The sequence below is a fragment of the Lepidochelys olivacea genome (genome assembly GCF_965140295.1).
Source record: "Lepidochelys olivacea isolate rLepOli2 genome assembly, chromosome: 2".
NCBI lineage: Eukaryota > Metazoa > Chordata > Testudines > Cheloniidae > Lepidochelys > Lepidochelys olivacea.
This window is the reverse complement of record NC_140412.1, coordinates 251316871-251330903: the sequence shown is the minus strand read 5'-3', so window position 1 is coordinate 251330903 and position 14033 is coordinate 251316871. Positions and strand designations below refer to the sequence as shown.

Here is a 14033-nt window from a genome sequence, read left to right as displayed (position 1 = left end):
ATGTTGTCCAGTGCCTAGCACAAGGGCCTCTGATTTTTAATTGAAGCCTCTAGGCAGTACTGTAATACAAGTTGTTAATAATAACTTAAGTGAGTTAAGGCAAGTGGGATTTGGTCCAGGGGACACAAGAGCTGCTTAATGAAATGAAATTGCACCATAAAAAGGAGAACACAGTTTTCAGGGTTTGGCAAGTGATAAACAATATATTCACATTTAAAGATGAAGTTCAAAGGGTTGAAAACACACAGAGAAATAATTTTTAAATATTTATTTTTAATAATTCATAGCTTTTGGAAAGACCTGTGAAAGACTCACTGCTTATCGGTGAATGTGCTTATGTATTATGCGGGGGAGGGATAGCTCAGTGGTTTGAGCATTGGCCTGCTAAACCCAGGGTTGTGAGTTCTATACTTGAGGGGCCATTTGGGATCTGGGCCAAAAATTGGGGATTGATCTTGGTTTGAGCAGGGGGTTGGACTAGATGACCTCCTGCGTGTATTGATTTAAATACTGGCTTTGGAGTAGAGTACAGATGAAACTTTTTTTGCACAGTTCCTCTGGAGTAAGGGTATAGTGTATCATATATACATAAAGTATATCAGCCTTTTAGGCCTTGTCTTCACTAGGAAAAATGTATCTTTAACTCATGTTAGCGCATATTAGCTAATGTGTTAAAATACTAATATAGACAAGGCAAGGTGTAGTTCTTCAAGTACTTGTCCATATATATTCTAGTACTGACAAGGGAGCTGTAGCTCTAATGTCTATGACTGTTGGTGTGCATATGTCTTGCACACCTGAGTTTGGATTCCTTTGGCCAACAGTCTTCCTTGGGGCCATGCCTGTGCCCTGACTGTCCTTGTGCTGCCCAGCTGAGAGGAAAAAGGCAGGGGACCCTCCATTCCTTTGCCAATATGAAATCCATGAGTTATGGAACTTCATAATAATAGGGAAAGAGGGTGGATCATGGCATATATATGGATAACACATTTCTAAGAGCAACAGTAACTGTAAGATAAAGTAACCATTAATTTTAACATGCAAGTTGGTAAGAGTAAAATTTAGAGGGACCCTAGGTTTTACCTCAATCAAGTCATAGACGTTAGAGCTACAGCTGCCTTGTCAGTACTAGAATCTCAATACGTGTTAATATGCATTAGCTAGTGTGTTTAAAAATGCACCTTTTCCCTAGGGTACACATGGCCTTATAGTAAGAAAAAGTGTTTGTGGCAATATAAAGGCACTGTAACTTATAAAAATAAGAAACTGATATCTCGAACTTTCAAACTCAAATAATTTTTACTGCTGAAATACCCCTTAATTAGCCCTAGTATTAATAAATTGTAGGTATGTATGAAATCTAGATAACCTAGAGGCCATTTATCACACAAAGGCAATTTAAAAGTAGTAATATCAATTTAACTGAAATGTCAGCTACAGGGCAAGTTCAGTGCACATCCATATTTACAAGTGTGCACTTGAGAAGAAGTGCTTCATTTGAGAAATACAGTTAAAACACACACTATTTTAACAATACCCTCTTTCTTAAAGTTAAACAAATGTTTTATAGTCTCCAGCAAGTGAGCTTCAAATATACATTTCCAGTTTTTGGCAACAGTGAATGTTCTTTCCAGGAAATGGGTGCAACAAAGGATTCTTCATAAGAGTACTATGTTTACTGCACTTCACTTTCAGCTATTACGATGTGATGCTGTGCTTGCAGAGCAAGTTTAAACTCTCTCAGGTGTGGTTTTAAGAGGCAGTGTGAAGGGTGGAAAAGTTAGTTCAACTTTTCAATGCCTTAGAAACCTTCCAAATATGCTTTTGTGATGTGTCTTATTGTCATGGACTGATTTTCACTGACTAGAGCAGGTAATTTGAATAGGATGGTTTTTATTACTGATGATAAAAGCATATGGGAACTGTAATATCTCTAGAAAATGTGTGAATCTACCTTAGTTTTCACATGCTCTACACCAGGGGTGGGCAAACTTTTTGGCCTGAGGGCCACATTGGGGTTGCAAAATGGTATGGAGGGCTGGGTAGGGTAGGCTGTGCCTCCCCAAACAGCCTGGCCCCGCCCCCTCCCACATCCAGCCCCCTGACTGCCCCCCTCAGAACTCCTGACCTATCCAACTCCCCCTGCTCCTTGTCCCCTGACTGCCCCCTCCCGGGACCCCCACCCCTAACTCCTCCCCCCCCCCCGCTCCCTGTCCCCTGATTGCCCCATCCGCACCCCCGCCCCTGACAGGCCCCCTGGCACTCCCATGCCTATCCAACCCCCCCCCCCCCGCCACTCTCTGACCCCCTGGGACTTCACCCCCTATCCTCCCCCCACCCTTACCCTGTCACTTAGAGTGGCAGGCCAGACAGGCTTATTTGAAAGCTTGGGAGGTGGGCGGGAACAAGCTGTGTGACGGCGTGGCTGTGGGGGAGGGGCTGGGGGCAGGCCTCTCCGGCTGGGAGCTCAGGGGCTGGACAGGACGGTCCTGCGAGCCGTAGTTTGCCCACCCCTGCTCTACACTTCAAGTTCATTGAGCAAGAATGTGAATTAAGGATAGGATGGAATCATGAAATAGTCTTTGCATCTTATTGAGCTAAATGCTGTTCATGTTACCTCCCACCCACATCTTTGTGGTGTAGTCAATGGAACATCATGTTGTTATGCAAGAAATCCACAATTTAGGAGCAATTTTCAATCCAGACTGGTGGAGGTCAGAAGTATTTGTAGAATTGTGATACTCCTCCAACAGCAGGTATGTGTGTTGGATGTCATATGATACTCTGGAAGGTTTTGGATCTAGTGAGAGCCATTGATGGTGTCCAAAAGGCCAAAAAAACAACTATCAGAAATGTGACAGGCGGATGAGTTCAGAGAAATAGGAGATTTAGTATACTGTGTCTAGGTGGCAACTGCTTTAAAGAGCCAGTTCAGCAGGGGAAGGTTATTTTTGAAAGTCAGGCTAATTCTGTATACATTTATCTGTCTCTGCAGTTTACAAAATAAACTGCATTTCCAAAAAAACTGTTGATAACCTGTCCAATTTCTTTTGTGAATATAGCTTTTTGCCTTTTTGCTGCATTTTTCCAGTTTATCTATTAATTGTTTAAATCAGACTTTATGCTATGAATTGTAAAGCGCTCCTAATTATAAATTGCAGTTTTCTTTACAACTCAAGAAATAAATGGTTGCATATATTTTTATTTGTTTCAGGATACTACAGGTCGCTTTATTTGTTAATTAACAACAAGCTTCCATCGAGTATTGAATATTCTGATGTCTCTCGAGTTCCTATTGCAAAAATACTGCTAGAGAATGTTCTGAAACCATTGCACTTTACATATAGCTCCTGTCCAGAGGGTGCAAGGTAATCAAAGGAGATCTTTCAATATTTGTATATCAACTCATTATTATCTTAAATACATAGGGTACATGCAGTTTTTAGTTAAGTTTTTATATGTGCTGTTGAGTGCACAGTATTACAGAAAAAACGAGTTTTATTATGTGATAGTGCAATAATATACTGAGGTAGGTTTTCTGAAATTCTTTACAGCTCTTCAGTTAAATGTAATTGTTCATAATCTTGAAATGGTTTCAGAATAGTTTTATGTGGGTGTATTAGGCTTTAAAGAAAAATACAAATAGAATAATATTGAGAAGGGCCGATTAAATTAATTATTTGAGTAATCTGACGAGCTCAATATAGTGGCATAGAATTAAGGAATGCAGCTATACATAGTTTCCTTGATAGATAAAATAATGTGTTCAGACTCGCAAGTTGATGATCAATCACTTCATGGATGTGCCGGTGAAAAGTTGTGTTTTCATTTTCTGTAAAGAACCTTTTTTCCCCCCTTTCAGGCAACAGATTTTTGCTGCCTTCACAGAGGAGTTTCTGGCAGCACCTTTTACAGATCAGATATTCCATTTCATCATTCCAGCGCTTGCAGATGTGCAAACACTTTTCCCTTATGAACTCTTCCTGAATGCACTATTAACAGAAAGCAGGCGTTCAAGAAAAAGTGATAGAGCTCCATGGCTGTTTTACTTTGTTTTAACTGTTGGTGAAACATATTTGGGTATGAAAAATATATAATCTATTCAGTTAAAATGAATTTTTGTGTACTGTATAATATAGTTCTTTGAATTGTCATGTTACAAAAGAGAGGTGCTGCATCTGTAAGAACTTCGCCCGCGGACCCAGAAGGAGTCCATATACCATAGTATATTTTAGTATTCTTCATGGTCTGAAAAAGAAATAAAAAATGATAGTTTAAAATATGAAGATCATTAGATGTATTCTTCTTGCAGCCCATTCCAAGATTCATATAATTCTTTGCAATATAGGGCATACTTTAATTGTAAGCTTTTGAGCATGTTGTTTATTGATAAGGGATTCTTGTTGAACACTGTTATATTCAGTTATAGTATAGTATGATCTGCTTACTTTGTTTTATTTGTTTATTTGCTGTAGGATCCCTTTCAGAGGAAGGGCTACTTGTGTATTTAAGGGTACTCCAAACATTTCTTTCTCAGTTACCTGTGTCTGCTACTAGTGCACATTGTCAAGATGCAACCAGTGATTCTGAAGATGAGGATGAAGAAATCAGTAAGATGATGACCATACCTGTAAGTATTAAAGGGTTCCGCTGAATAAAATCTTATTATAGCAACACCATAGTTAAAATTGAGGAAGGCACTTTCATTGTATTCCCCTCATTTAATTTACCGCTGATGCAGTGAAACCCCGTCCTTGTTCCTCCCCCATCCCTTCTGCCCGTGGCAGTCAGCTGGCTTGCGACATTCAGGGTGCAGAAGGATGGGGGGAGGAGCGAGGACTCGGCACGCAGCCTCCCCCCTCCCTCCCCTGCTTCCTGCCTGTGGCAGTTAACTGCTTTGCGGCGTTCAGGATGCAGGGGAGGGAAGCACGCCGAGTTCTTGCTCTTCCCCCCTCCCTCCCTCCATCCCTCCTGAACGCTGCAAGCCAGCTGATTGCCACGGGCAGAAGGGAGGGGGATGAGGGGGAAGGCGCTGATCCATAGGGTCTGCCAGCGGGTAGGAGCCGCTGTGGGGTCTGGGGGGGTGGCAGGGGGGCGGCCAACTGTGGACAAAGCAGGCAGCCAAATGACATTATAGCGAAGCATTGCACAACTTTAAATGGAGCATGTTCTGTAATTGATCAGGGACATAAGCTTGAAACAATGTTAAGCGAGAGGACGTTAAGTGGGGAGTTACTGTATTTGTACAGCGCATAGTACAGTGAGGTCCTGGTCCATGACTTGGGCTTCTAGGCACTACAAAAATACAAATAGTAATAACCAAGAATTCTTAAAAGTACAGGAGCAGCAACACCATCATAAGACACAAATTTATATTAAAAAGTTTGTTGCTTCATAAAACATTATCTGATTAAAAAAAAAAAGAAGCCTTTAATCTTGTTTTTACAGGGGAAGGGATGGGAAGTGAATGTTGGATTCCACAGAGAAATACTTATAGAAACTGCTTACGAAAGGGTCTCAAAATAGCTTTCCACATGAAATTTTGTGAGGATCAACACACTTTTTTTTAACTTAATATACTTTCAGATTTTGCCATTTCCAAGCAAAATAAAATTCTTGAAAAAAGTGACCCATTAAAATTAATTTGGGTAGGAATACAGTATGAGATTTAGAATGATTTACTTTGATAGAAAAAGAAATGTCAGTTGACTTTCTAGTTTAATTTTGTATTTTAAAGGGGACCTTGTAGGGCTTGTATCTGATAACACTGAGTTGTCAAGGAACACAGCCATCAAATCTTCCCACTTGAAAATATTATATTCTTCCCTTGGAGAAATTTATATATTCTTCTTTGAGTGCTTGCTCATGTCTATTTCATTTTAGGTGTGTGTGCACCCATGTGCACAGTTGTCGGAGATTTCTGCCTTAGCGGTATCCGTAGGGCCGACTGTGGTGCGCCCTGGAGTGGCGCTCCCATGCAGTGGTATGTCAGGTGCCGCTGGCCCTACGCCCTTTCAGTTCCTTCCTACCGTCTGTGACGGTTGGTTGGAGCGCCTTGTTTTGCTTCTCAAGAGCAGCAGTGGTTATCCATTGACTAGTTCAGTTGTTGTTGTACATAGTGTCAAAGATAGTTGATAGCGTTGGTTAGTCAGTAGAGCCCCAGTTTGAACTTTGTCCCGAGCGGGGCATGCCCCGCTCCCCCGGCTTCAAGTTGTGCACGTCATGCAGCAGGCCAAGGCTGATCAGCGATCCTCACGATAACTCTCTTAAGTGCCTGGGAGAAGGCCATACAAAAGAGAGGTGCTGCATCTGTAAGAACTTCGCCCGCGGACCCAGAAGGAGCGGGAAATCTGCTTGAGGATGTTATTGATGGAGGCTGCTCTTCGCCCGGTGTCGCAGCCCTCCACTATGGCACCTACACCTGACACTTCAGCCTTGGGATGCAGCGTACCGTCGGCACTGGACTTGGCCCTGCACCATTCCATTTCACCTGCGCCGAAGAAGAGGCTGAGGAAAAGAACCTCCTCGGCATGGAAGGAGCGGGGGCCTCGGGCAAAGGACCTGTGTTAGGCCATGTGCCCGCTGTGGGGCTTCATGTGGGTACTGCGGAGGTCAGACGTGCCAGGGACCCGTCTCCCACCCCGGGCAGCAGCAGGGGTTCCTAGCCAGTGATGGGGCCTTCAGTGCCTGAAGCAGTCCCGGCGGCTAAGGAGCAAGACCAGCAGGCTCCTCAGGTGTCACACCAGGTGACCGATACGGCTCTGCTCGCGACACCGAAGGGGAAAGCCAGCAGGGTGCTGCAGCATAGACTGGTGGAACACCTCAGATCACAGGATCGCAGGCGCAAGTCCCCATTGCTGCAACCTCAGGACCTGGCACCGCAGCCTAGCTTGCTGGCCAGACGACCTAGATCTTCATCGAGTTCCTCTCTTACTAGACGAGGGACTCCGGACTCGTGGCACCATTCTCTGTACCGCTGACCATCTGGCCATAGGTCACTTACACGCCGAACAGCCTCTCCCAGAAGGTCTCATTGTCGTCCGCCTCTGTCCTGGAGGGCTCATTTGGGATCTCAGACTGTGATTTTTAGCCCGTCACTGAGACGGGGCAACTCCCCTCCAACACGGGGGACCAAGGCGGCACGGGCTGCAGTGCCGATGCAGCAGGAGCCGTGGCCCTGCCATTGGCCATATTGGAACCCTTGGAGGGTGCTGGTGATGCTGATCCAGTACTCCCAGCCCTCCCTGGTTGCATCGGACAAACCAGACGAGGTACTGCTGGTGCTGCAATCGGAACATGGCACTGCGGTTGAAGCAGAGCCCGCACACTGTACCCCGACACCGAGGGAGCCCTCCCTCAACAAGGGAGGGAATGACACCATCCCTCAGGCAATACAATTGTCCTCCTCATCCCCAGATGAGGCGGTGGCTGGACCCTCCCACACCAGCAGTCCCCTGGATGACTTTAAGGAGCACCAGATCCTCCTTAAACGGGTGGCTGAAAATCTTTGCTTGCAGATTGACCTCTTCAATGTCATCTCAGCCACCACACCAGCAAAAATTGCATTGGCTGTCCACCCAGCGTTACTCAAAATAGCCAAATTGGTGTTGCAAGTCCCCTTATCTATTCCGCTGATGGAATAAAGAAAACGGAAAAGAAATACTATGTCCCTGCAAAGGGTTTCAAGTATCTGTATGCTCATCCCCCTGCGGTATCATTGGTTGTGTCCGTGGTGAACGAAAGGCCACACCAGCGGAACGCTGAAAAATAAGGAGGCCAAAAGACTTGACTTATACGGCAGGAAAGTTCATTTGACAGCCAGCTTACGGTTTCAGGTCTCTAACCACCAGGCCCTGCTAGGACCTTATAAATTTAACCTGTGGGACTCCCTGAATAAGTTAATGGAGACCCTCCCACAGGAGCGTGCCCAAGAGTTTGCCATGTTGGTGAGCGAAGTCACGGTGGTGGCCCGGGAGTCCTCCACATGGCCTGGGACATGACGGACTTGGCTGCCAGGGTGGTCGCATTGGAAGTGGCCATGAGACGCAGCTCCTGGTTGCAGGCTTCTGGACTGTCCCAGGAGATGCAGACCACAATCCAGGACCTGCCATTCGAGGGTTCGGGGCTCTTTTCTGAGCTAACTGACTCTAGGCTCCATGGGCTCAAGGACTCAGGCTCACCCTCCGATCCCTGGGCTTGCACACCACTCAGCAATCCAGGAAGACGTTCCATCCTCTGTGTCCTCCTCCTCTGATGCAGTCTAGGTCCCGGGGGGCTTCCGGGTCTGACTCCTACAGGAGAAAGGAAAAGGACAAAGGATCTAAGAGATGCTACCTGTCCTCTTCCCGCCCGGCTGCCCAACCTGACCCTCCCAGAAATCAGGGAAGCCAGAAGCAGTCATTTTGAGGGTGCACTTGAGGACGGCACCCCGGCCAATGTACTGGATACAACGCTCCCTTTCCTCAACCGCTTCCGCCCCTTCCGGTCGGCCTAGTCCTTTGGAACGGCTGGGTGCTAGATATGGTTTCTTTGGGCTACACCCTGCAGTTTATAGACAACTACCTCTCCAAGTCCCCTTCCCTGTCCCTCTTCAGCAACTCTTCTTACGATCAACTCCTCGTTCAGGAGGTCGAAAACGTCCTGTACCTGGGGGCAGTGGAAAAGATCCCTCGGAACCTGGAAGGCAGAGGATTCTACTCCCTCTACTTCCTGATTCTAAAGGCAAAAGGAGGCCTCAGACCCATCCTAGACCTGCATCGCCTCAACAAGTCTTTCAAGAAATTGAAGTTTCGCATGATCTCCATGGCCTCCATCATCCCATCCCTGGATCTGGGAGACTGGTTTGCTGCCGTCAATTTTAAAGGATACATATTTCCATCTTCCCAGGGCACCGATGCTTCCTCCACTTCATACTGGGACGGTGCCATTTCCAGTTCGTGGTGATGCCCTTTGGTCTCTTGTTAGCCCCGAGGATATTCACAAAGGGTATAGTGCCAGTGAATCTGAGCCGTCAGGAAGTCCAAATATACCCATACCTCGACGACTGGTTGATAAGGGGCCTGTCTCCAGCTCAGGTGTGGAGACATCTCGACCTGGTATGTTCCACCTGTTGTGACCCTGTGTTGATGATAAACGAGAAAAAGTCAACCGTAACAAAGTACAATGCATATAATTCATTGGAGTGGTCCTCGACTCCACTCAGACCAGGGTCTTCCTCCCCGACACTCCGTTCCAGGCCATGGTGGACCTCATTGCGGGCCTATGGGCCCACCCGCTCACCACTGCCCAAAGGTGCCTGAGGCTGTTGGGCCCGTGGCAGCGTGTACTTACGTGTTCAGACACGCATGACTCCGCTTCAGACCTCTTCAGGCGTGGCTATCATTGGTCTGTGTTCCCAACCGGCACAGCATGCACCGGGTGGTCTGGATCCCGGACAGCGTACTGTTCCTCATATTTTGGCAGAATCCCACGTCGGTGTTGGAAGGAGTTCCCTTTGCGATCCCGGCCTTGTATTGTCTAGCCACCTGGGCGCTCTCAGCACTCACGGTCGTTGGTTCAGTTGTGATCGTTCCCTGCATGTCAATATCAGGGAGCTCAGGGCAGTACAACTAACCTGCCAAGCCTTTCTATCTCATATACAAGACAGGGTGGTCTAGGAGTTGACTGACAACACGGCTACAGTCTTCTGTATCAACATGCAGGGCGGAGCCAGGCCATCTGCCCTCTGCCAGGAAGCCCTCTGGCTCTGAGATTTCTGTCTGCAGCACGACATCCATCTTGTAGCTGCTCACCTTAATCATAGAATATCAGGGTTGGAAGGGACCTCAGGAGGTCATCTAGTCCAACAACCCCCTGCTCACAGCAGGACCAATCCCCAATTTTTGCCCCAGATCCCTAAATGGCCCCCTCAAGGATTGAACTCACAACCCTGGGTTTAGCAGGCCAATGCTCAAACCACTGAGCTATCCCTCCCAGGGACCGAGAACACTTTGGCAGATTCCCTTAGCAGGATGTTCTCGTCTCGCCATGAGTGATCCCTTCATCCAGAGGTGGTCAGTTCCATCTTCCGCAGGTGGGGAACTCCCCGGCAGAACAGGAAATGCCATGTCCTCTGCACGATTGGGGTCATGGACAGAGGATCCCTATCAGATGCCTTTCTGCTCTCGTGGTCGGGGGCGCTGATGTACGCCTTCCCTCTGGTGCTGTTGCTATCCAGGGTCCTCAAGAAGATTAAATAGGACAGAGTGAAGGTCATCCTCACACTGCTGGCATGGCCACGCCAACACTGGTTCAGCACTCTGATGGACCTCTCTGTGATGACCCTATTCCAGTTACCACTCAGGTCGGACCTGTTTTCCCATAACCACAGCAGTCTTATGCACTCCAACCTGAGGGTGTTACATCTGACGTCTTGGCTGCTGCATGGCTAAACGCACAGGAGCAGCAGTGCTTGGCTGAGGTTCAATGCGTTCTGTTGGGAAGAAGGAAGCCGTCCATCAGAGTGACCTGTCTGGCCAAGTGGAAACGGTTCGCCTGCTAGATTGCGAACAAGAATGTTGTTCCTGAGTGAGCTTCGCTGCAGCTTATTCTGGACTACCTCCTGCACCTCAAGCTCCAGGGCTTGTCCTTCTCATCAATCAAGGTCCATCTAACGGCCATCTCAGCCTTCCACCTGCTGTTCGAAGGCAGGTCGGTGTTTGCTCAGGCTAGTACAGCCAGATTCCTTAAGGGCCTGGAGCGCCTCTACCCGCATGTCAGGGACCCCGTCCCTCTGTGGGACTTGAATCTGGTACTGTCACAGCTCGTGGGTCCTCTCTTTGAGCCACTGGCTTCCTGATCCCTCCTTCTTCTCTCCTAGAAGGTCACATTCCTGCTCGCGGTGATGTCAGCCCGCTGGGTATCTGAGATTCGGGTGCTCACCTCGGAACCACCATACACTGTCTTCTACAAGGATAAGGTTAAGCTAAGGCCATACCTGGCTTTTCTTCCCAAGGTAGTTTCTGTTTCATTTGAGCCAGGACATTTACCTACCAGTCTTCTTTCCAAAGCTACATAGGTCGGAGGAGGAGCGTCAGGCTACATGCTCTGGGCATCAGAAGGGCTCTGGCCTTCTACATTGGCAGGACCAAGGTGTTCTGTAAGTCGACGCAATTATTCGTTGCTGTGGTCGACAGAATGAAAGGTCGCCCTGTACCCACTCAAAGAATTTCTTCTTGGATCACTGCCTGCATTCGCTTCTGCTATGACCGAGTGAAGGTGCCACCTCTGGTGATTGTCACCGCCCACTCTGTTAGGTCGCACATGACTAACAAGGACATCCGTAGAGTGGCCACCTGGTCATCTGTCAACACTTTTTTGTCCCACTATGCACTGACCCAGCAGGCCTGGGACGATACTGTTTTTGGTAGGGCAGTACTACAGGCCGCTAAGCTGTGAATTCTGAGCCCACCTCCATGGATACTGCTTGTGAGTCACCTATAATGGAATCGACATGAGCAAGCACTCGAAGAAAAAACTGTTACCTGTCTTTTCGTAACTGTTGTTCTTTGAGATGTGTTGCTCATGTCCATTCCATTTTCTGTACTCCTACCCCTCTGTTGGAGTTGCTGACAAGAAGGAACTGAGAGGGCACAGGGCCGGTGGCGCCTGATGTGCCGCCTCATGGGAGCGCCACTTCAAGGGGCACCACAGCCGGCCCTATGGATGCCGCTAAGGCAGAAATCTCCGACAACTGTGCACGTGAGTGTGCACATACCTGAAATGGAATGGACATGAGCAACGCATCTCGAAGAACAACAGTTACGAAAAGGTAGGTAACTGTTTTCTCTGCCACAAATGTCTACTGTACATATTTATTGTAGGGCTGTCAAGCGATTAAAAAAATTAATCGTGATTAATCGTGCAACTAATCATGCTGTCAAACAATAATAAAATACCATTTATTTAAATATTTTTGCACGTTTTCTACCTTGTCAAATGTATTGATTTCAGTTACAACACAGAATACAAAGCATACAGTGCTCACTTTATATATTTTGTTGTTACAAATATTTGCACTGTAAAAACAAAAATAAATAGTATTTTTCAATTCACCTGGTACAAGTACTGTAATGCAATCTCTTTATCATGAAGGTTGAACTTACAAATGTAGAATTATGTACAAAAATAACTGCATTCAAAAACAAAAGAATGTAAAACTTTAGAGCCTACAAGTCCACTCAGTCCTACTTCTTGTTCAGCCAATTGCTAAGATAAACAAGTTTGTTTACATTTGGAGAAGATAATGCTGCCTGCCTCTTGTTCACAATGTCACATGAAAATGAGAACTGGCCTTTCCATGGCACTGTTGTAGCCAGCGTTGCAAGATATTTATGTGTGAGATGCGCTTAATATTCATAGTCCCTTCATGCTTCAGCCACCATTCCAGAGGACATGCATCTATGCCTATGATGTGTTCTGCTCAATAATATTCCAAAGCAGTGCGGACCGACGCATGTTCATTTCCATCATCAGAGTCAGATGCCACCAGCAGAAGGTTGATTTTCTTTTTTGGTGGTTCAGATTCTGTAGTTTCTGCATCGCAGAGTTGCTCTTTTAAGACTTCTGAAAGCATGCTTCACACCTCGTCCCTCTCAGATTTTGGAAGGCACTTCGGATTCTTAAACCTTCCGTGGAGTGCCATCTCACATTGGTACCTTCTTTTAGTTTTGTGAAATCTGCAGTGAAAATTCTCTTAAAATGAACATGTGCTGGGTCGGCATCCGAGACTGCTATAACATGAAATATATGGCAGAATGCATGTAAAGCAGAGCCGGAGACATACCATTCTCCCCCAAGGGAGACAAACCATTCTCCCCCAAGAATGTTTTTGAGTGCAGTTACATTAAAAAAAAAATCTACATGTGTAAGTTGCACTTTCACGATAAAAAGACTGCACTACAGTACAGGTATGAGGTGAAAAAATATTTAATACATTTCATTTGTTGTTCTGTTTAACTGTGTGATTAAAACTGCGATGAATCACGATTAATTTTTTTAATTGCGATTAATTTTTGAGTTCATCACATGAGTTAACTGCAATTAATCAACTGCCCTAATTTATTATATTATATTAATATTTCTATTAGCTATCAACATTTTAAAGTATACGCTGCTCCTTCCCCTCATTCATTAGTGGAACTTTAGCTCTGTAGCAAAATATATATAATACATTGACTTTATATGTCAGTCTCATTTCTTTAGGGTGCTTTCCAAGCTACTATTAACTTACTTTTAAAGATTTTTTAAATTAAAGATTTTGAAGTCTTATTTTGCATAGTTTTGATAATGTAAATGCTGGCAGATCTTTAACTAAATGTTCCATGGAAGTTTGTGGTTTGGCACCTGAAGGCTGGTTTGGTAAAAATGGAATCTAAAGGTCTGTTCAGAGACAATTTACAATAATTGATAAATACCCGACTGTATCTGACTTAAAACAGAATAGGCAAAACCTCCCCTGAGGAGACTCCACTGCTTAATAGCACTCTGCCACATAGATTCATAGATACTAAGGTCAGAAGCGACCATTATGATCATCTAGTCTGACCTCCTGCACAACGCAGGCCACAGAATCTCACGCACCCACTCCTGCAAAAAACCTCTCACCTATGTCTGAGCTACTGAAGTCCTCAAATCGTGGTTTAAAGACTTCAAGGAGCAGAGAATCCTCCAGCAAGTGACCCGTGCCCCATGCTACAGAGGAAGGCGAAAAACCTCCAGGGCCTCTTCCAATCTGCTCCGGAGGAAAATTCCCTCCCGACCCCAAATATGGCAATCAGCTAAACCCTGAGCATATGGGCATAATTCACCAGCCAGATACCCAGGAAAGAATTTTCTGTAGTAACTCAGATCCCACCCCATCTAACATCCCATCACAGGCCATTGGGCCTATTTACCATGAATATTTAAAGATCAATTCATTACCAAAATCATGTTATCCCATCATACCATCTCCTCCATAAACTTACCGCGTTTAATCTTAAAGCCAGATAGGT

At 45.9% G+C, this 14033-nt stretch overlaps 1 protein-coding gene across 1 annotated transcript in view; it reads left to right on the top strand.

Moving 5' to 3' along the window:
- UBE3C (ubiquitin protein ligase E3C) overlaps positions 1–14033 on the top strand; it is a 168544-nt gene that overhangs the window by 34678 nt on the left and 119833 nt on the right. The window contains exons 7-9 of the mRNA XM_084621594.1: positions 3215–3368; positions 3863–4080; positions 4476–4630. Coding sequence (XP_084477720.1) covers positions 3215–3368; positions 3863–4080; positions 4476–4630 — 527 coding nt within the window. The remainder of the gene's footprint in view (positions 1–3214; positions 3369–3862; positions 4081–4475; positions 4631–14033) is intronic.